The sequence below is a fragment of the Aspergillus pseudodeflectus genome (genome assembly GCF_044049435.1).
Source record: "Aspergillus pseudodeflectus strain CBS 756.74 chromosome Unknown BJX68scaffold_2, whole genome shotgun sequence".
NCBI lineage: Eukaryota > Fungi > Ascomycota > Eurotiomycetes > Eurotiales > Aspergillaceae > Aspergillus > Aspergillus pseudodeflectus.
Genome location: NW_027263778.1, coordinates 214,123 through 235,722, shown reverse-complemented (window position 1 = coordinate 235,722; position 21,600 = coordinate 214,123). Strand labels below are relative to the sequence as shown.

General features: G+C 53.5%; 8 protein-coding genes across 8 annotated transcripts; 5 read left to right on the top strand and 3 right to left on the bottom strand.

Moving 5' to 3' along the window:
* The first annotated feature begins 832 nt into the window (after positions 1-832).
* Positions 833-3,210, top strand: BJX68DRAFT_224293 (inorganic phosphate transporter). Its single transcript, XM_071038241.1, has 6 exons — positions 833-1,097; positions 1,148-1,575; positions 1,623-2,307; positions 2,355-2,441; positions 2,489-2,643; positions 2,712-3,210. The coding sequence occupies exons 1-6, from the start codon at positions 922-924 to the stop codon at positions 2,969-2,971; spliced, it is 1,791 nt and encodes a 596-aa protein (XP_070904780.1). The 5' UTR covers positions 833-921; the 3' UTR covers positions 2,972-3,210.
* A 426-nt stretch (positions 3,211-3,636) lies between these two features.
* BJX68DRAFT_251887 (CobW domain protein) lies at positions 3,637-5,596 on the bottom strand (the record flags this gene model as incomplete). The annotated part of the gene is made up of 5 exons (XM_071042471.1): positions 3,637-4,339; positions 4,398-4,847; positions 4,925-5,245; positions 5,344-5,432; positions 5,528-5,596. The coding sequence occupies 5 exons, from the start codon at positions 5,594-5,596 to the stop codon at positions 3,637-3,639; spliced, it is 1,632 nt and encodes a 543-aa protein (XP_070904779.1).
* A 2,287-nt stretch (positions 5,597-7,883) lies between these two features.
* On the top strand, positions 7,884-8,437 carry BJX68DRAFT_261058 (uncharacterized protein; the record flags this gene model as incomplete). The annotated part of the gene is made up of 2 exons (XM_071044062.1): positions 7,884-7,897; positions 7,966-8,437. 2 exons carry the CDS (start codon positions 7,884-7,886, stop codon positions 8,435-8,437), a joined length of 486 nt encoding a protein of 161 aa, XP_070904778.1.
* A 2,671-nt stretch (positions 8,438-11,108) lies between these two features.
* On the top strand, positions 11,109-13,325 carry BJX68DRAFT_261056 (GMC family oxidoreductase; the record flags this gene model as incomplete). The annotated part of the gene is made up of 6 exons (XM_071044061.1): positions 11,109-11,230; positions 11,301-11,390; positions 11,450-11,605; positions 11,669-11,891; positions 11,956-12,513; positions 12,570-13,325. 6 exons carry the CDS (start codon positions 11,109-11,111, stop codon positions 13,323-13,325), a joined length of 1,905 nt encoding a protein of 634 aa, XP_070904777.1.
* A 994-nt stretch (positions 13,326-14,319) lies between these two features.
* BJX68DRAFT_261055 (uncharacterized protein) lies at positions 14,320-15,234 on the bottom strand (the record flags this gene model as incomplete). The annotated part of the gene is made up of 2 exons (XM_071044060.1): positions 14,320-14,524; positions 14,666-15,234. 2 exons carry the CDS (start codon positions 15,232-15,234, stop codon positions 14,320-14,322), a joined length of 774 nt encoding a protein of 257 aa, XP_070904776.1.
* A 540-nt stretch (positions 15,235-15,774) lies between these two features.
* BJX68DRAFT_261054 (FPP/GGPP synthase family protein) lies at positions 15,775-17,030 on the top strand (the record flags this gene model as incomplete). Its single annotated transcript, XM_071044059.1, has 3 exons — positions 15,775-16,112; positions 16,195-16,524; positions 16,610-17,030. 3 exons carry the CDS (start codon positions 15,775-15,777, stop codon positions 17,028-17,030), a joined length of 1,089 nt encoding a protein of 362 aa, XP_070904775.1.
* A 718-nt stretch (positions 17,031-17,748) lies between these two features.
* Positions 17,749-18,863, top strand: BJX68DRAFT_261053 (prenyltransferase spyF; the record flags this gene model as incomplete). The annotated part of the gene is made up of 3 exons (XM_071044058.1): positions 17,749-17,848; positions 17,911-18,223; positions 18,314-18,863. 3 exons carry the CDS (start codon positions 17,749-17,751, stop codon positions 18,861-18,863), a joined length of 963 nt encoding a protein of 320 aa, XP_070904774.1.
* Positions 18,864-19,229: 366 nt separating this feature from the next.
* BJX68DRAFT_261052 (cytochrome P450) lies at positions 19,230-21,070 on the bottom strand (the record flags this gene model as incomplete). Its single annotated transcript, XM_071044057.1, has 5 exons — positions 19,230-19,672; positions 19,752-20,372; positions 20,453-20,621; positions 20,700-20,807; positions 20,894-21,070. 5 exons carry the CDS (start codon positions 21,068-21,070, stop codon positions 19,230-19,232), a joined length of 1,518 nt encoding a protein of 505 aa, XP_070904773.1.
* Positions 21,071-21,600: the final 530 nt, after the last annotated feature.

Genomic DNA, 21,600 nt, shown 5'->3' with positions numbered 1-21,600 from the left:
TGACTGCTAGTGCAGGTTCGGTGGTGTTTGTGGCAGCGGGCGACCCGACCGAGTTCAAGCGGAAACAACACGCGCAGGCGCAGAAGAACCAGCGAGATCGCATGAAGGCGGCGCTGGGCCGGATAGCGCAGATAATGGAGGGGGGGGGTGGCGTCAATGCAGGGACCACTACTACTACTGGGGCGACAAAGGTGAGCAGTTCTCGAGATCACGTCGAGACGGGGCCAATCCAGGGAGGGCCTGCTGCCACGAGCCTGTGCTCACTCGGAGAATTGTTATCTAGGTGGAACTGCTCGAGGCAGCAATCGGGTATATCCAGCGGTTGCAGGGGCAAATCGAAGAGATGAGGGGGGTTACCACGCGACCCAGTGAGACGACAGACGGAGCTTGTCCTGTAAAGTAACAAGAAGCGAGGAATGAAAAGCATCAATATCGCGATGGCGTGTGTTGGTAGCGAATTAGATGGGAGACAAGTTGGACATCAGCGCTCGCGCCGGGCTTCGAGACCTTTCTAGTCTGGACTGGAGGCATATGATCGCGCCGTGAGTCGTTTCGTCCGGGGCATGCGCTGGACTGTGTCGCGGATTGGATTGAGAGGGAGATGTCCTGTTTGAACTGGGCGTTGGCCAAGACATCATACGAAGAGAGGCCAGCGCCAAGAGCTCGGTCTTTCCCGTTGTGCAGACACGTTCCCCAGCTCAGCCTCCTGATTGGACACGCACCCTTTCCAAGTGAGCTTCGCCCTGGTCAAGACCGCAGGCGGAGTCGCTTGGCATCCATCCTGTTGACGAGCTGCAGACACCAGGAGATTCCATCACTGACGCAGTTATATAACAACCCCCCGGGCCTTGATCATCCCGTTTGACCGCTCGAACACGACCACCGAGACGATACTCTGGCGAACTGGGTACCACCGCCACCATGCCTCTTCACCAGTTCGACTATATCCTTGCCATTGGCACCATTTTTGCCTTTCTTGATGCGTGGAACATTGGCGCCAACGATGTCGCCAACTCGTGGGCCACCTCCATCTCCTCCCGGTCCGTCAAGTACTGGCAGGCCATGGTGCTCGCGACCATCATGGAGTTTGGTGGAGCGTAAGAGTCCCCGCCTTGCTGTAAACATGTCGAGAGGCTGACCGAAACAGTATGGGTGTAGGTGCTACCGTCGCTGATACAATCCGTACCAAGGTCGTTGACATTGACCGCTTCACCAACGATGCTCCCCTGCTCATGCTCGGCATGATGTGCGCCCTGGTCGCATCCTCCCTCTACCTCACATTTGCCACCAAGATTGGTCTGCCCGTCTCAACCACCCACTCGATCATGGGTGGTGTTATCGGCATGGGAATCGCGCTCGTCGGCTCTGATGGAGTGATCTGGTGGGGCGGCAACATCAACTCGGGCGTGGTGCAGGTCTTCCTGGCCTGGGTCATTGCTCCCTTTTGCTCTGGTGCCTTTGGAGCGATTATTTTCCTCTTTACCAAATACGCCATTCTCCTCCGCAGCAACCCTGCGTTCAAGGCCTTGTGCACCGTCCCATTCTACTTCTTCCTGACCTGTACCCTGCTTGCCAGTAAGTCGTCTCTCTTGAAAAGCTTGAACAACAACTGACCAGTACAGTGCTTATCGTGTGGAAGGGCGGTTCCAGCAGGATTGGCGACCTTAGTGGAGGTGAGATTGCAGGAACAGTCGTTGGAACTGGTGCAGTCATGGGATTCCTCGCAGCCTTCTTCCTCGTCCCCTGGCTGTACCGCCGGGTCATCAAGGAGGACTGGCAACTGCGTCCCTATCATCTCCTTCTTGGGCCCCTCGTGCTTCGCCGCGGCGAGGTCCCTCCCCGACCTGACGGCGTCAAAGCCGGTGTCCAAAACTATTACCGCGGCCACAAGACCCTCGAGGAGCTGCAGGCCGAGCGCGCCGCCGGCCGCGACGAGGAAACCCCGCGCAAGACCAGCGGCGACGCCCCCTCCGAGGAGAACAGCGGCAAGCAGGAGCCCCACGTCGTCGCGTCGTCCGAATCCGAAGCCAGCAACGACGACGTCGTCATCATCTCCGGCAAGCGGCCCGAAGGCAGCAGCTATAGCCCGCAGGTCCTCTTCTGGCAGGCCAAGCGCTGGTTCTTCCGTGGTATCGAGCAGGATGTCATTGGCATGCAGAACAAGCGCAACATCCTCACGGGCGATATCGACGAGGTGCATGCGCATGCGACGCACTTTGAGAACCGCGCCGAGTACATGTTTTCGTTCCTGCAGGTCTTGACGGCCTCGACGGCTTCCTTTACCCACGGCGCGAATGATGTTTCCAAGTATGAGACAGATCCCTCTTTCCAAGTACATTGACTAACGTCATCAGCGCCATCGGCCCCTATGCCACCATCTACGGCATCTGGAAAAACACCACCCTCGAAGGTTCCAAGACCGAGGTCCCGTACTGGATTCTGTAAGTCCCCTCCCCTCTACCATCCGGCCCTGTACTAACGATAGCAGCGCCTTCGGCGGAGCCGCGATTGTCATCGGCCTCTGGACCTACGGCTACAACATCATGCGCAACCTGGGTAACCGCATCACGCTGCACTCGCCGTCCCGTGGCTTCACCATGGAGCTCGGCTCGGCTATTACCATCATCATGGCCACGAAGCTGAGTACGTCGCCGTAGCACCCCCTTCTTTCCTCTATTATTAGGCTCCATCAGACTAACTGACAATTTTAGAACTCCCCGTCTCAACAACCCAATGCATCACGGGCGCCACCGTCGGCGTGGGTCTCTGCAACGGCACATGGCGCACAATCAACTGGCGCATGGTCGCGTGGATCTACATGGGCTGGATCATCACGCTGCCCGTTACGGGGATTATCTCTGGGTGCTTGGTGGGCATCATTGTTAATGCGCCCCGCTGGGGACTGTCGTATGGCAGTGGGGAGATTCCGCAGAGTGTGCTCAATGCCACTGCTGCTGCGGTTTCTTTCTAGAGGGTTGTGTATATTGGGTGGGTGTGTGGAGGAGGAGGGACTCCGCTCTTTTGTTTCTTCTGCTGTGTAATCGTTCCCAGTTGGTCCGGTCGACGTACCTGGCTGGCTTGGGGAGGGGACGTGGATAGGGTGATAGAGTCTATGTACTTACGATTGAGATCGTGTTTTAATATCCTATATAATGTCTTGGGGAAGGAGTCATAGCCATGGGCTCGTGATCACGTCTTTCCTGCGCAACCCTCTTTATCTGTTCTGAGCCATGTGAATAAACCAACAGGCATCCTCATCACAAATATATATTTCCACTGTGTCGTTAGTTTGCGACCTCATTTCAGCTTGATCAGTTGCAACGATGCTACAGACCTCTCCTCTATGCTGCTAGGGAAGATGAGGTTTTTTTTTTGGACATTCACCTCCACCGACGAACCCTCGATTCGCCATCGCATCGGACTGCCGCGATCGTCCTGGAAAGGTCGTTTGCATCGTTACGAAACAGGGTTCCAGTCCCTGCGACTCTTCTACCACTTCCCTCCACCCTGTCTACAGTACGTGTCATAACTGAGAATCCGAACATGTAAACTTGGCAGACATCATTGCCCACGAAAAACCGAGATAACATTCCATCACCAAAACAAACTACGCTTCAATTCTAACAAACTCATCCTTTAATGCCCCATATCCTCGTCACCCTCGGGCCAATCCTCCCACCCATCCTCCCACATGCCCGCGAGTTTCTCCGCCTTCCTCACAGAATCCATCTTCTTACTCCCCATGACCTGCTCCCACCGCCTCCAATCCTTATCATCCAACAAACACCCATCCAACAACCCCGTAATAGCCTGCACATCCAACCCCTCCCCAATAAACACCAGCTCCTGGCGTCGATCCCCCCACTTCCCCTGGAAATCCCTCTCAATCGACTCACGGACGTCCTTGTCCTCCGGCCAGTCCTCCTCGGGGACTTCGGCGAACCAGGGACCTCCCGGGCCGACGGTGAGCATCCCGCCTGCTTGGCTCCATTCGCCAAAGTGCATGGGCCGCGTGGCGAGCCAGAAGAAGCCCTTGGAACGGAGGATGGGACCGAAGGCTGGGTGGGAGCGTTTGTTTTGGAGGATCAGGGCTTGGTCGGGCTGGTTGAAGTCGGAGATGGATTCCGTGTCGGAGTCCATGGCTGAGTCGGCGTCTGAGTCTTCGGCGGTGTCCTGCGAGTCGTCCTCGCCTTCGTCTTCCTCGTCCTCATCTTCGTCCTCGCCGTCGTCGTGAGAGTGCAGCGACTGCAGGAGGATGAACTTGTCGTGCAGAAGCTCAAAGAGCTTTCGCGGATGGAAGGGGCGTCGAGCCGTGTAGACGAAGTTGTTGATCCCGTACCTGCCCACGTCAGTCTCAATCACCAACCACATCATCAGAACAGAAGACAACAACATACTCGAGTGTCTCCGGCTTGGGTGCAACCCTCTTCCCAACCCCCGTATTAACAACACTCATCTCATGCAAACTCCTCAACCACCCAGCTCCACTCGCCGCCTTGAGGAAATCAAACCTCCCCGTCCCAATAATCTCCCTCACATCGACTTTGGAATACGACGCCTCGATAAGCTTCGCGTCCGGGTTAAGTAACCCGATAAGCCTCCGTATTTTGCCCTTGACCTCTTCGGACACGGTTTCGATCTTGTTCATGATGAGCACGTCGGCGAACTCGATCTGGTCGACCATGAGATCGGAGATTGTGCGTTCGTCCTCGGGGATGATTTGGTCGCGGCCGTACCGGTCGGATAGGAATTCGGTTGTGTCGAAGTTGGAGAGGAGGTTGAAGGTGTCGATTACGGTTACGGTCGTGTCGAGTTTGGCGATTGTGTGGAGGCCGCCCATTTGGGCGCTGTCGGAGGTATCAGTATCAGTGTCTCAGCCACCGAGCAAGAGAAAAGAAGTAAGAGAGCGGAAAGAGCGGCATACATCTCCTCCAAAATCCTCCTCCCCTCCTCATCCACCCCCTCCATCGCATCCCCTCCATCCTCCCCCGCAAACTCCCCTTCAGCCTGCACCATCGCCAGCGAAAACTCACTCGTAAACGTCTCGGCAACTTGCATCGGCTCGCTGATCCCCGTGGACTCGATAACAACATAATCGACCTCCTCCTGCGTCGCCAGCCGCGCGAGCTCGGCGAGCAGGTCGCCGCGCAATGTACAGCAGATGCACCCGTTTTGCAGCTGGATGAGTTTTTCTTTTGTTTGCGAGACTTTGTGGTGGGTTATTAGGGCGGCGTCGATGTTGAGGCTGGCTCGATGGGAAGAGGGTTAGTCTGCTGGGGAGTAGCGTAGAGAGAGGATTACATGGGAAAGAGTTAAGGTTGGGAGGAATGGGAGGGGGCGTACGAGCTCATGTCGTTGACGATGACCGCGATGCGCAGGCCGTGCGAGGGGGATTTGAGGATGTGTTCGAGGAGGGTTGTTTTGCCGCTTCCCTATTGTCACCAGTCGATATTAGTTTCTTTCGTATCTTGAAAGCAGATGCTGCTGCTGTGAGGTTGGAGGTGTGTGTGTGTATATGGAGGCATACCAGGAACCCAGAAAGCAGGGTAACAGGAAGCTGGCGCTTTTCTTCTTCCTTTTCCTCTCTTGCAATCATTTTGCTTCCCTGTTTCTCCTAGATTACCCTTTATTACTTCGAAATCGGAAACAAATTTTAGAGAATTGAATTCTCTTAGTTAATTTGTGCGAACCTCTTCCCTTTATACAACCCCTCACCTCCTCCAACCCTTAGTACGCCCCCAAGGTACGTCGCGAATCCATGTCTCTGCGACGAGTGTAGTACGACAGCCCTAGAAATGTAGTGTTTGTATGCAGGTGCTCGATGGGGAATGACATTTGCGGTGCACGGATTGGTCCGTGGAGTCTCCAAGGTACCTGCGTGAGGACCATGGTTGGGTTCCAAGGTCCCCAGATTGAGATAACGGGATTTCGGGGGATTGTTATTGGTTGATGAGACGAGGAAAACGAATGAAGATTTCGACAAGTGAGGATTGCAAGGGGCTTTTTATTTACTCCGCGTTCAGGTGAGCATGGAAGAATATGGGATTGATCCTTGGCCTGTTGAGGTTGGATCGCCCTCGGTTGGTCACAATATCCATATTCTCCGTCTGCCCTTCCAAAAATAATGATATCGCCTAAACACAAATCAAGACATTTAATTATTCACTAATTCACTCTCATTGATCTTATCTCGTCCAGTACGCAGGCGATCGCTGCGCCCTCTAAACTCCAGAACGGCTTGCCCTTAAGAAGCTAGTGGCCTATGCTGTGGGCGAGTGCAACGAACGCCTAGAGTCTACCACGCTTGCCATACCGAGCTGATAGTGTCTTCCATAATCCCTCGACACCGTCAAAAGACCCGAGAATGTAATCACCCCGAGTGAGCGTCTACCGTTGGCGCAGTCAACCTCTTCAGCCCTACCGAGATAAGTCCTTTTCGATTAGTGTGCGTGAGGTGGGCGACGGACGGAGTAATTGTCAAGCGATGCTACTCATGTAAGTAATGGTGTATATTTACGGCACTGCTTACTGGAATCAGCACAGACGAATCGCCTTGAGCCATGACTTGACGCTTCGGCCAAGTCGAAGCTGATTCTTTCAACTCCAATGCTACTCTCAGGACTGCACGTTCGCTGTAAGTGCTCAGAATTATACCCTATACTATGCAACAAGCCACGTCGACTCCCGCAGCATGATGGAACCTTTCAACAATGAAGGCCAACACAACCGGATCGTGCTTACTGCGTTGCTAGACTCCAAAGTTGGTAGCAGCGCGGCTTCATTATGGAATCAAAGCTGTGTTTTCCAACCAATCGATGACCAGACATTAGCCGGAAGAAGTTTTCACCGTAATCCATGATACCTCCACGTCGAATCCATGCTATACGCCGTTCCATTCCCTGTCAACGGGGGTTCACGTATTCTTTAAAGGAACAACCGTGCGGATGGGAGTGATGTTCATATCTCAGAAACCACATTTAATCTGTGGGAAATACTGAGCAATCACCGTGGCCTTCAGACCTCCCACTTTCAGACAACAGACCAAGTGCTGGAATTAGAGCATTCCTGCGCCCAAATGACCACGCGGAAAGGTCAGATTGCCCTGGGTGCCTCGCTTCGATACAAGGGGCAAAGTCAAAGGCCAGCTCGCCGGAATGATCTCGTGTATCTATGGCCCAGTCGAAAGTCCGTGTTGGAATATACCAAACAGCCAGCCACCCGCGAGGGTGGCGCAGGTGAGTGCCCTCAGGAGGCTTTTGCCGCACAACCTTATCCGTGTCAAGGTTTCCGGTTCTGAATGCGCCAGGCAGTTCCAGTTGCTTATCTCCATACTATGCCATGTACTGGACTCGAAGAAGCTTGGATGGTGGTCCGATTCCAAGGTCACTGCTTCGCTACTACGTAGTTCACCACATAAAGGACACTCGACATGTTCGCCGCTGGGATCAGAAGCACTTCTGTCAAGTGCCGACATCCTCATGCGCTCGGTAAGGTCCGATCCTATTTCGCGTGGAAGTCTTTTTTGGTCAGCGGAGTGGCCTGCAGGCCAGTGATAGCCCAGCCAGCAACATTCACAGTTTGCGAACCCATTTCCGCGAATGTCAAAATTGACTCACTTGGCATTCACTTCCACTCGACTTGTCCACTGCGGCCTCGATGACGTTGGCCCGTCTCTTCTTTTTTCTTCTCGCCTACCGCTTCTCTTGCTTTTTGTTCCTCTGCCAGCTCATCATTTCACTACCTTTGGCGTCATCCTCATCAAGTTTCAACAGTTACCAACCATCCAATCTACATTTCAATCTACCCAGCAGACTCTCCTCAACCTACGGGTCCTCACACCCACCTTCTGGTCTCGCTTGCCTCCTCCGTCTCACGGGCTCACGATGCGCATCCACTCGTATGCAGCCACACCGTCACTCCAGACGCGAACCACAGATTTCCACTAGCTAACAAACAAACTCACAGCCTCCCCACGCCTCCAAGCTACACCTACCACCCCACAACCCGCGGCCTGAACCTCCCCGGCGCCCCAAACCCATCTCACCTCTCGCACACCCACACCTTCCAACAACGCCTTACCGCGGGCCCAACACACCCGACAACCCACCACATAACCGCGCTCCCAATCTACACTAGCGGCGAAATGTCTGCACATTCCTTCCTGCGCACATCTACCCACCCTCGCTATCCACGCAGACGCCGTCCCCTTCCACCACTGCCTATATCCGCCCCAAGAGCACACCCAGCGAGGATCCCTCCGCTGATCTTCCCGCCACCGCGCCAGCGAACAAGGCACATGCTGCTGAGCAAGTCGAAAAGTATTGCGAGCAAGATCCCTGCGGTGCTCATCGCTGTCACTGCGCCGTTTCTCACGCAGATGGTTGTGCGGTATACCTGGGGCGACAAGTATTGTTATATCTTTCCGTTTTGGCTTTGAGCATCATCTAGTGCAGAGGTATCGGCGATTGAAAGAGAGCACAACGATAGCTTTTTTTCTTTTTCTTTTTCTTTTTTTTTCTCGGCCTTGGGGTGCGAGGTACCATTGTCATTGGAGCCGCAGCTGTTGCCGTATCTTTGCTCGGGGACAGTCTACCCACATGGACTTTTGGACGGCTTCCTACGCGCACTTTCAATGTCTCTCTAGTTGGAATTTCGGTCAAGCAATTTCAGCACATTTCTTGGCATATTATCTTCATCAGATACTCTGCGAAGCATGTTTTTTGGCCTAGATACCCGGGTACCGCAATCAATTAACCGGATGAACCTCTGTCGTGCTATTTCAACAACTCTTGGCGACACCCAACTCATTTCGGTAATCAAAATGGATCCGTCTCAAGCGCCTTGCGCGAGTGTACCTGGAGAGCGCGGGGCCTACATTCTTGTAATCGGCAAATCCTCCTAACCAGCCGTCGACAGCATTATTTTGAGCCTTCCAGAGCTTCGCCGTTTCTCCCTTGCTCTGCGCGGCGTCTGCGGCATTATAACGTCGATGGAAACATCCTATGATAGCCACCTATAGATCACCATTCACCACCATACCACGTGCTTTGTATAGAGAATGTGATGAAATCAGCACCAAACATAGCTGCTACTGATGCCATAAATGGCCTCCGTCACGGCCATATCCAGGTGCACCAGATCTAACCACTTGATTCAAGTATTATATAAATGCTAACCTGTGCCTGCTTCCTCTTCCTTCCCTCGTTTCCCCTTCCACTCGGCTGCATGGGGTATATTGGTCCGAGCAGTGGACAACCCCACACGGACAACGCTCGATGGAGTATACACGCTATTTATATCAAGGCATAATTATTGATCTTTGATACTGATTAGGGTCCAGAAGCGGGATAAATGCAAGATGAGCACACAAAAGCCGAGGCCTAGTATATCGCACTCGGTTTATGGCCACAGGTGGTAAATTTAAAGCGCCTTTTCGGCGTGTACTGTAAGACCTGACCCGGTAGGAATAATAATAGACTGGTCAACAGGCTCTGTTTCAGCCGGTAAGGGAGGCTGATTCATGCACAACTGCCATCACAAGAAAGCAGCATTCCCCGCTTCCTTTTCGGCTTCGCGCTCGAGATTCTGGGACATATTTCCTATAGGGGCTTGATGCTAGAAGATGGGGAATTAAGGAATGGCGCTAATCATTCATGGCCTTTACGAAGTAGAGCTCAAAGTCTAAAAAATGGGGCCCATCCTTCCGGACAAGACGGGTGGCTTCCGGGTTCCGGATCCGGGTGCTGTCCGGCTTATGGTTCTCCGGTGCATCATGGCGAACCTACTTTGGGCAATCTGGCGGAGATACCTGGTTCACTATATCCGTAAAAACCACTTTCATCAAGTTGTACAATCTAAGAGGACAACGGCTGATGCCATGGATTGCAGGTGTCCGTTAGCGGATATTCACCCACTCTGATACCAGAGCTTGCTAGGGTCAAGAATAAAATTTTCCACGTAACTAGAAAAGATGTAGCGTAGATAGCGTGAGAAAAGGAGATAATGCGTTCTCCGTAGAGACCTTTGCTATTTACAGTCTAGTGTCAAGTTCCTTAATTGAAAAGAAGAGTCTAGTCTTCAAGTGTACTGACTATCCCAGCACTTGGGGTAGACTGCCTACCTCGCGATCATGACTTTCAGCTCAAGCAGACTCAAGGTTGTTAAGCACCCCACAAGCACCTGCGAGGTGCTCAGCAGCCTGTGATCAAGTGCTAATTTATCCCAGGTACCTAGATTGATAAAATTAGGATATATCGAGCCCTTGTCTTTGGTTTCTCATTTACGGCTTAAAGGTGTTGTTAATTAACTTTGCTTCAGGTCAAAACAAACTCTTCAGATGAACCTTACGACAGTCAGAGATGCCTTGTGGGTGCACTTTAGCCACGCTATACTTGTAAGCCTGCGGTCCTCTAAGCTGGCGCTGCAGCAAACTAGCCCATAGCTACTACTATGACTAGATCAGGAGCCAGAATCAGAGCCTATGAAAGCCAAAGAAGCAGGAGACGCCCTCTATGGCGCCTCGTCATTCCCGATGTTTGTCGCCAGCACGCCGGACGCGAGTGAGACCGGGAGGCAAAACATGACTGGGAATGCGGACAACGCCGCCGCCCGCGCTGCCTCCGACTGAACGAGACACTTCGGCATGCTCATCGAGTTCGCCGCCAAATATCTCGCCAAGTAGCTGCGTCTGCATGAGAAGATCCGGCTCGGGCGCGGGGACAAGGTGTCCTAATCGCCGTGCGGCTTGGCAGAGTGACGCAGTAATGACCGCCTTGAGAATACGTCTGACAGTCACCAGGTGCTAACATACACGGCGAGACGGGGTTTGGCAGAGTAAGCAATGCCCATCTTCATTTCCGGGACGGTCGCCAAATGATGCTGCGCCAGCCTCGTAAGCCTCTCCTTCGGACTTGCCACCATTTCGGACCACCTGATATCCGGGTGCAGTAAAAAGTCACCGGATGACGAGTCTCTTATGCATAGCAATGAAACTATCATACGAATTGGAATATATATAAGCTCTTGGAGTGCAACATGGAAGAAGTGAATAGGAACACACACACATACGTATTGATCCTCCTTCTACAGCGGAAGACTCACCTGGCACGATGCCTATACTCTCACCTCTCCTAGCTGCCGGCTTGGGCGCGCTGTCACTTGCAGCTGCCTCTCCAACAGGACTATACGATTATGTCGTCGTTGGTTCGGGACCGGGTGGTGGCTCCCTTGCGTAAGTCGCAAACACATTTCACATATCCTGGTGAAGTACGTTGAGCTACATAATAACCAACGGTACACAGCGCCAATCTGGCCACAAGCGGATACTCCGTTTTCCTGATTGAAGCTGGTGGTGACGCCTCCGACGATCCTCTCCAAATGCTTCCACTCCTGTGAGTCGAGCATCTGTAGCTACAACGCAGCACTGACCCCCCTTGCTAATGTATCAAAGATCTTCGCGTGCTGCAGAAACGCCAGGCCACTCCTGGCAGTTCTTCGTCGAGCACTACCAGAACGAGACACAGGCCCGGCGTGATCCCAAGTACACCTATACGCTGAGCAATGGCTCTTACTGGTATGGGTTGGATCCTCCCGCAGACGCGGTCCCGTAAGTCACTCGACCATCCACCTTCTGTCTCTGTACACAATGCTCACAATGCATCTAATCAAGTGAGGGAATCTATTATCCCCGTGGCGCGACGCTCGGTGGAAGCGCCCAGGTGAACGCTATGAACTTCATCTGGGCTCCTGACAACGAGTGGGACTACATTGCTGAGCTGACTGGCGATGAGTCCTGGAGACACGAAGAAATGCGCAGGCACTTCATGGCTCTTGAAAACTGTACCTATGTCCCCCGTGGAGCTCCAGGCCATGGATTTGATGGTTACATTGAGGTACGATGACCCCCTCCGCACTGACATTCAGGCTTCTGGCTTACATGTTCTGCCTATCACTTAGTCTAGCCTAGGCAACGCCACGAACGACCTTACGTCCCCCAACGCTGCAAGGCTCATTGAGGAGATGTTTCTTCAAGCAGAGGGCATGGAGGCAGACGGCCTCGAACATATGCGTGAGCTCCTCCTGCGTGACATTAACAGATTCGACAACGATCGCTATGAATCCAACTTTGTGTTCACAACCCCTGCGGCTGTCTCCCCTTCGACTGGTGGCAGGAGCGGGGTGGCAGGATATATCAATCGAGTTGTCGCTGCCGGACATCCCCTCACTGTCAGCCTGCACTCTCTAGCTACGAAGGTTCTATTCAAGGAGCGCGGCCACGGCAAGAAGCCCAAGGCATACGGCGTCGAGTACATGGTTGGTGAGGGGCTCTACTCGGCCGATGGTCGATACGATGCATCCCAGACGGGAGAGGTCAGGACTGTCAAGGCGAAGAGGGAGGTGATTGTCTCTGGAGGATCGTTCAACACCCCGCAGATACTCAAGCTCAGTGGTGTTGGTCCCCGTGAAGAGCTGGAAGTGCTCGGCATCCCCGTTGTGGTAGATCTGCCCGCAGTCGTGAGTCCACCCTTCATTGACAAGCACAAATCAATGTGTACTAACCCTTCTATCAGGGCAATTTTATGCAGGACAACTATGAGGTGCCTGCACACATTGAAGCCGAGGAGCAATGGGTCAGGAATGGGAGCAGCCCGTGCAACCTGAGGTTCGACGAAACAGACCCATGTTTCGTGCTTTGGCAGACGACTCGAACTGGGCCCTACGCTCAGCGTGGCGGATCCTTCACCTTGAGCTGGAAGAGCAGTGCCAGTTGGGACGAGGATGCAGACCTTATCTACCTGAGCTCCGCGGGTGTCGGTGGCATGGGTGGCTTCTATCCCGGATACTCGAACAGGTCCTTTGCCCCGCGCCAATGGAACACGCCGCTCGTCAAGATGCAGACCAGCAACGCGGCGGGGACCGTGAAGCTCCGGTCCAAGGATCCCAGGGAGGCACCGGCGATCAACTTCAACTACTTCTCGCAGAATGCAGAGCGGGATCTGCAGGCTTTGGTTGAGGGTGTCGAGTTCCTGTTCAGTGTCTTTGACGAGGTGGGCATTCCGTACAGGGTGCTCGCGCCCGACCCCAAGGTCGGCATGAGACAGGACATAATGGACAAAGCACACAGTCATCATGCTACTTCAAGCTGCCGCATGGGTCCTGCCGGTCACAGGGGCTATTGCGTTGACTCCAAGTTCCGAGTGAATGGCGTTGACAGCCTGCGTGTGGTTGACGCTTCTGTCCTGCCGAGGGTCCCAGGCGCCATGCCCAACGGGCCGACCTTTACCATCTCGCACAAGGCGTATGAGGCGATACTGCAAGACGCTTGAACTGGAGAGATGCTGTGTTATGTGCGAATGTCGGGGCCGGGCATCTGATATTCGGACTTCTATGACGAGGAATCGACCTCAAGTAGAAATATATTTTGTGTTGGCACTTGCGATCCTCCTCGTGTGTATCTCTACATGGTGTCCACAGCCGGTGATATTCCAGAGGGATTATTAGATAGAACACTCGTTGCATACTACAATAGAATCTGTCGAATAAACGAGAAAGCAAGCCATGCAGGATACTCGACAAGTGCCAGGACTAGGGATATGCGACAAGATTTGTGTACGTATAAAACCTAAAGTTGCGGCGAGAGAGAACAGACACAGATCCACAAGGGTAGGTATACAGGGCCTGGTTCCAAATGTTCTCTTCCTCCATGTTCCCTGCGTAAACAGGGAGACCAGTGCCATCGCCTGAACACTTATCGCCGTATTTGCCGTCCGCTGAGCACTTTTAGTCGCCCATGAGAGTCCATGATCCAATGGATCGTTGTCAACCGGTACTCTGAAAATACATGTTGCCTATGAGGAAGCAGGTGGGAAGATATTTGCTGCAAAGACCGGAAATTGACAGACAGTGAGAATCGGCAGTCGGGGAATTGGGAACAATCCCCGAACCCTGAACTGCGCCGCTTATTGCATGAGGGACGATTGGGTGTGAATCCTGGTACGACTGCTTTTTCCAAATAGGTCCTGGAGAGCGTCTAAGCTGGTATGCTTGAACCAGCTTCAAAATGGAGTACCTTTTCCCTACGCCAATCCGTCTTTCAAAAGAATCACAGCATTTGATCATTCTCAACCTAGGACCTTTATTGAACCCAGCATACCCCAAAATGAGACTTCCTATATTGTATAGCTTCAGAGCAGCGCTTTACTATAAGCAATGACAGCGATACAGTGCAACCCTCCTTCGGCAGTCAATGTTGATATGTATGATACACACAATGCAACTGTCACCCTCAGACCCTCTACATTCAAAGCCGTTGACCATCTACTAGGCCAGCTTCTGTCTCTGACCTTGCTTCTCAAGCCGACCCGTATACCAGAAGCAAACCCCGTACGAGAGATCCAACACGAAGAATGCCCCTGATAACCACCGCATGAGAAGATTGTCCGACCACGCCCAGACCTCGGGCCAGTACGTCGAGCGCAGAAACAAACTAGCCACCGCAAATATCGATGCGATGAAGCGCGAGAGCCTGTGTGGTTCAAGTCAAATCAGGTCAGCCAGCCATCCATCCATCCATCCATCCATCCATGCTCAGGGTCTAGGGGCAGTGCAGTCGATGGGAATCTAGCTTCAACATCCGCCGGGGGCAGAGTAACAATGAAAGACTTACCACATCCCATACGACGCGCCACGCGTATGACCACGCTGGACCAGCAGATGCAGTGCAGTGCCGCTCATCGTAACCAGACACAGCATCCCGCTCCAGTAGAACGCGCGAAGCGGGCCTAGGTGAACGGAGAGCGCCCAGTGGCCCGACGCGAAGCCCAGAATCCCAGCGAGCACGAAGAGCGGCAGGGAGCGGCTGAGAAGCGCGGGAGGCGAATGTGTCTGTGCATCTGCATGTGCATTTCCTGCGCCTGGATTACCCGGCGCGCCGCCTCGCGCAAACCGTACTGTGGTGTAGATGACGAAGATGTCGACGAGGAGCCATGAGCGGACGATGATGGTTGCGATGGGCAGCGGTGGGGGGTGGAGGATGGCGAAGACGAGCTCCCAGGCGAGGTTGTTGCTCAGGGCGATGAGGGAGACGCCCGGGGTGCGGTCTCGAAACGCGGTTCGGATCGTTGTGATGTAGTTTATCAGCCAGCCCGTGCCGGAGACGGCGAAGAGGCCTAGCAGGAAGGGCTGCACTTGCTTGAACTCGGCCGGGGCGGCGTCGAAATCCCAGCCTTCTTCCATGATGATGGATCTGGATGGGAAAAAGTATTCGGGCTGGTGTCAGAAATCTGAGGAAAGAAATGGCAACGAAACCCTGAGGACAGGTGGATGCTGAGATGTTTCACTCCAAAGACACGATTGCGTACTTCTTACCTTTAGCATAAAAACGGGTTTCTTTCTGGCTAAATCAGATCCCTGCGTTTGACCAAGAACCCCGCGTGACGCTCGGACCGGCGTCCGTGTCCATTTCTAATTGAGGTTGCACTGCCACCAGCGGGGAATCTGGTCGTCGGGCGCCAAGTCTGCAGCTTTAGGGCAGGATTCAGGATCCACATTTATAGAAAGTACAGAGACTAGTATCGTTGTCATGACTGTGGTGCTGGTCGTACTGGCAACTCAGGTGACGGTCATGGTCTTGGTCTCCTGTATCAACGGGCGCTCCAGATTCCCCAAGCAGAAGAGGAGTGTCTGCCCTGGCATACAGATTGACTATGTAGATATATAAGCATAGGAATACGAACGAGTTGGCCCCAAGCTATTCACACCGTCATGCTTGCCACAATGATGTTCGATACTCTCAATGCCCCCCAGCCGTATCAAGAGCATTATCCACCCCGGTGGGCTGTACACCACCCATCCCTCCCCTTCCCAAACGGACACCATGTCTCTCCGAATGGTAAAGTAGCAGCAGCAGCTACCAATGGAGCAGATACCCAATACCAGCACAACGGCAAGGAGGAAGAGATCATCTGCGCACCTGTGCACTACGTCACAACCCTCCCAGGCAAAGACATTCGCGGAAAACTCATCTCGGCCTTCAACGAGTGGTTCCAAATCCCAGATGAGCAGTTGGATATCATTAAACGGGTGGTTGGGCTACTTCACGTCGCTTCGTTGCTGTATGCTTCCTCACTCGACATCACACAGTTTCGGGATACAATAGTAAGCCAGACATGACAGACTAATAACTCGTGCGCGCAGCATCGACGACATTGAAGACTACTCCAAGCTCCGCCGCGGCTTCCCTGTCGCGCACAGCATCTTCGGGATCCCGCAGACGATCAACTCGGCCAACTACGCTTACTTCCAAGCGCAGAGCGAGGTGCTGAAGCTGCGCAGATGCGAAGACGCCCTACGGATCTTCACGGAGGAGCTTCTGCGACTGCACAGAGGCCAGGGGATGGATCTGTACTGGCGAGATTCCCTCACCTGCCCCAGCGAAGACGAGTACCTGGGCATGGTGGCGAACAAGACGGGCGGGCTGTTTCGGCTCGCCATTAAGCTGATACAGTTGGAAAGTGACGTTGATGAGTTCGTTCTGCCTCTTTTGTTTTACGTTGATTGATTTCTCCTGGACAAGAGCAGAGCAAAGCAGCGCAGACTGACGACGGCGCAGGGACTGCGTGCCCCTAGTGGACCTGCTGGGAATCATCTTCCAAATCCGAGACGACTACCAGAACCTGCAGAGTGACCAGTATGCCAAGAACAAGGGATATGGCGAGGACATCACCGAGGGCAAGTTCTCGTACCCGATTGTCCATAGTATTCAAAGTAGCAGTGATAGTTCCGGCGCGGGCAGCGACCGCAGTCTCCAACTGCTGAACATTTTGCGGCAGAAGACGGAGGATGAGGCAGTCAAGCGATATGCGATTCGGATCCTGGAGCAGACGGGCAGCTTTGAGTATACCAGGCAGAAGTTGCGGGACTTGACAGCGAGGGCGAGGGAGATGCTGGGTGGACTGAGGGAGACGGCGGGGGCGGAAACAGGCGCTGCGGGGTTGCTGGGCGTCTTGGATTTCCTGGAGCTGAAGCAGTGATTTCTTTGTTTTTTTTTGTATGTATTTTGCAAATTAAGCACTAAATAATAAAACCTAGGTTTTTACGAGATGAAAAGTCAAGCCTACACTACACTGGCTTCATCGCCCGGTTTCTGGATACAACGCAATGGGTTTGGAGCTTACCTGGCAAGTTACTCGAAAGCTGGACGCCTAACCATTGAAATAAGGAGCAAGGACACTAACGCAAGGCGCAAGATTTGGAGACGATGGCGGAGATACGGTCCGGCCACCCTGAAGAACGGTCATAGTATCTCAACGCTGAAGAAGGGAATCCACGTCATGAACGTTGTAATGCATCGATCGGGTGTTTTCCGTCGCAAAGTACCGCAGGGCCTTGTTTAGGTTATGCTTACCGATGGTTACCTAGACCTGCCGCATCGCTTATTAGGATGTCTTTAATCAGGTACGGTATAAATAGCTTATTTTACAGAATAGAAACCGAAGCGTTGTTTAATGCGTAAGCAGAATGTATGGAGTCCGCACGTATTCTGAATTGTCTTGAATTACCATATAGGAATTGTAATAAGCGTAAAAGCTGCCAAAGGCGTCAGTATTGAACATTGCTATGTGGTCAGCCCCCACGACCAGATTCTTGGGTATTTCTAGTGCTGCGTCCCTAAGAGACAGAACTGAGAACTTGCAGAATCGTCGACTTGTCACACCCATCTCCATTTCCAACAAAGTCAACAACAGCACAATGGCACACACCAAGCGAGACTTAAATCAACTCACCATTGACCTCTTGGTCCTATCCAGATTCAACCGATACAACCCGCTCCTGGCTACCTTTGCCGGAGGTACTCAACCTATTCCCATTCCTATCCACAAACACCAAAGCTAATCTGCTCCTCTCCGTCAGTTTGGGCTACCGTCCTGGCCGGATCCGACAAAATCGCCCACTCCCAGGGCCAAGATGCGGATACAGACACGATCTCACCAAGCTATGTCCTCCAACAGGCCCTCCTCTGCTTCACATGCAGCTTCGTCTTCTGCGGCGCCGGGATGGTCTGGAACGACTGGATAGACCTGCACATTGACCGAAACGTCGCCCGGACCAAGAACCGACCGCTTGCACGCGGGGCCGTCACGACTTCCGAAGCGTTGCTGTGGATGGGCGCTCAGTATGTCGCCAGCTGGTTCTTGGTTTCCTGGATGCTGGAGGGCGAGAATGTGTATGTTGCCTGCCCAACCTCAAAGCCTCCTCGTCAAGTGTATAAGACGTAGGCGAGGGTGTTCGTTTGCTCTAAGCTAACTTGCAAAAGACCAGCAGCGATGCTCCCCGTAACGCTCAGCACGATCCTCTACCCCTTCGCCAAACGCGCCATCTTCCGCCGCCTGCACATCTACCCACAATACCTCCTCGGCTTCACCCTCGCCTACCCCTCCCTAATCGGGGTCCTCGCAATTAAAGGCCTCGACCAGCCGCTCGCAGCATCAATATCGGAATCCCTCCCGCTGGGCATAATGGTCTTTGCCTGGACGCTCTACCTCAACACCGCATACAGCTACCAAGACATCGAGGACGACCGGAAGATGGGCGTCAACTCGGCGTATGTGCTCGCGGGCTCCTACATCCACTACCTGCTTGTGCTGCTTGCGGGGTTGGCGCTGGGGGCTTTGGGGTGGCAGCTTGCTGGGCAGGGGTCCGAGTGGCTCTGGGGGAGTTGGATGGGGGTCTGGGTTTGGTCGTTTTTGGGCCAGCTGGCGAGGTTTGATCGGAAGAGGCCGGAGAGCGGGGGTGGGTTGCATCGGGAGAATTTTCTCTTGGGGGTTTGGACGGTTGGGGTTTGTGCTGTGGAGCTGGTGCTTTGATCCTTGACTTTGTGGTGGATTCATCTGCTCGTGCGTACCTGAGAGGGGGATGGGGCTGAGGTGGGGGTGTATATAGCGTTGGACTACATTGGTTTCATTATGCTTCAAACAGGTATTTCAAAAGTGATGAATTGTTAAAATGAAGTCAAGTCCCTCCATTGGTTTGCGATGCGCGTGCTTGACAAGACTGCCATTTTCGAGCATGCATTTGGAGATGGAGGAATTCAATGTACACACCTGTACATTGTGGTGGAAATTGGGGCCAAGGAACAACTCTTTCTCATGAAATTAATCATTGTATTCATTTTACTCTCAAAGCCCAATACGCTGCCACGTAGGTAGGTAACCCACCAAGTACGCAGGTAACTAAATACGGATCTCCCCCTCCCTCCTCCTCACCCTCAACATCGCCCTCTTATCCCTCCAAATCATCATCCCGTCCGTCTGCGCCCGCGCAAGCGCTCCATCCACCAGCTCAAAATCATACTTGAGCAAAATATGGCACAGGGCGATCTTGGTCTCCGCCCCTGCAAAGAATCGCCCCGGGCACGCGTGCTTGCCGTACCCAAAGCCCATATGGTTGGCGCTGACGCTGACGAACGAGAGGCCGCTGCCGCCGACAGTGCCAGTCGTGCCCTCCTTCTCCTGTTGGCGGAGCTTTACAAAGCGATAGCCGTCGAACTTGGCGGCATCGGGATACACGGACGAGTTCCACATGTTGTCTGTCGTCAGACGGACTTGTGTGCCTCGTGGGATGCGCGTGCCGTCGTTTAGGACGACGGGTTCGCGCGCGATGCGGGAGAGCGTAACTGTGTGCCATTCGATATTACCAGTCAGTCACCGTAACCGGGAATTTGCATGCATGGTAAGAGGGGGGGTATGGCGTACAGCTAGCAAGCGGCTCCAACCTCTGCGTCTCCTTCAGGACACTATCAACCAGGACCATCTTGGCCAACGCAGCTTCACTCCATCCATTCTCGTTGACAACGGTGGCGATCTCCTCGCGAAGCGGCTGTACTAGCTCCGCGTGCTCGCACAGCGCAGCGACCACTTTGGTCATCATGTCGCTGGTCGTATGCACAGCCGCATACGCCAGCCGCAGCTGCGTGAGCGTGGCATCATATCTGGTGCCATTCTCCCGGGCAACGCCGTCAATCCAGGATAACGCGTCATCAGCGCTCTTATCCTCCTCGCCGCCGCCCTTGCCCGCGCCCGAAGTCTTGGCTTGTGCCGCTATCCTACGAGCCTCCAAAACACGCTCGACAAAGGGCCTCCCGGCCCTCACGCACGCGCGGAGCGCTCTGCACGACGGGAGAAACCAATGTGCGAGCGGGATGAGCCGGCCGTAGCTGTGCAATTCCTTCATTGCAGCTGTGCGGTGCGCGGTGTAGCGAATGGCGTTGTCGATCCATGCGCGGTCGCGGCAGAGCTCTTCGCCGATGAAGATGCGCGCCGTGAGCTGGGCGATCAGGAGGTGCATGGTCTCGTTCAGGGGGACGGCGTGCCATTCTTGGGTATTTCGCCATTAGCTCTGGACTTGGGTATGATGGATATGAGGGTTGGAGGGGAGAGGAGAGGGGGGGAGGCACCTATTTCATCAGACCAATTGTGCCGCAGGAAGATGTCCGTCTCGGTGGACAAGGGTTCAAGTAGAGCACCTATCTTGCGCGAGAATGCGGATGCCGTGTCCCACACTATGTGGTTGTGGAATGTTCCGGTGAACATGGCTTCCAGGCCGGGGACTGTGGTGAGGAAGTCCTAGTCAGATCACATATCAATCAGTTCCAAGTTCATTTTGGGTCCCATTTTTGAGAAATTAGGTATGGAGGCACCTACCTTCTCCAACCCGTCCCGGAAGCTGAGAAGGTCATTGTTCCGGATTTCGTGGGCGTAGCGATTAGGCAGGATCATCGAGTTGCCGAAGGTGAGGATTTGGCCTTCAGACTAGGTAAGTAGGATAGCAGGTCAGTCTTAAACTGTATTCGCATTTCCTCAGGACGGGGTGTATAGCTAGAAATGGAAGGAAATACCTCCTTGCGGTCCAAGCTCGCCGGGTCAAAAGGCCAGGAAGGAGGACCATTGCTCTGAGACTGCGTCTGCTTCCCTCGTCGCAGATGCCACAGTAAGGGGATTGAAACGGACAGGATTCCCACAGTCAGATGGACAGGGTCAGTCAAGAAATTCGAAAGAGTGTCGTATAGATCCATTTTGATTATTCTTTAGTGGTGGCAGCCTGTGAATACTCCTGGAATTGAATAGCCAGCGATAGATAATATAATCGTCAAACAGCACATCAGAGCAACCAGTACTGCCTAATCAGTAGGTCCTCTAGATACCATGGATCATAGATTAGACCGCGAACCCTGTATTACTACCGAGAATACATCCCACTTGGTGTATTTTTGGCCCCCACGCGCGGGACAGCAATGCGGAGTATTCAGCCTGCAGAGCTGAGGCTAGTTGGGGAGGCTAGCTGCAGACACCCCCTGTTCCAATTCTGCAACCTGCCAGATAAGGCAAGGTCAAGCTGGTAATGCAAATTACCGTGAATACCATACACATATGAGGTAGATATCTGCTTGTTTATCCGAGGGAGGCCACTGCGCTGCAACACGGATTCCACGCCCTCAGGGAATACGGGCCGTGTCTCCAATGCAAGAGACAGAAGAATTCGATTGATGGTTGACGTACGGACCAGATTGCAACTCCAGCACCGGGCAATCCTTCCTCTCAAATC

Bases quoted from the DNA above. Each gene is read 5' to 3' on its own strand.
- BJX68DRAFT_224293 (XM_071038241.1), top strand. From the start codon at position 922: ATGCCTCTTCACCAGTTCGACTATATCCTTGCCATTGGCACCATTTTT. The intron at 2,308-2,354 runs GTATGAGACAGA...TAACGTCATCAG, and splicing joins GGCGCGAATGATGTTTCCAA to CGCCATCGGCCCCTATGCCA. The intron at 2,644-2,711 runs GTACGTCGCCGT...TGACAATTTTAG, and splicing joins CATCATGGCCACGAAGCTGA to AACTCCCCGTCTCAACAACC.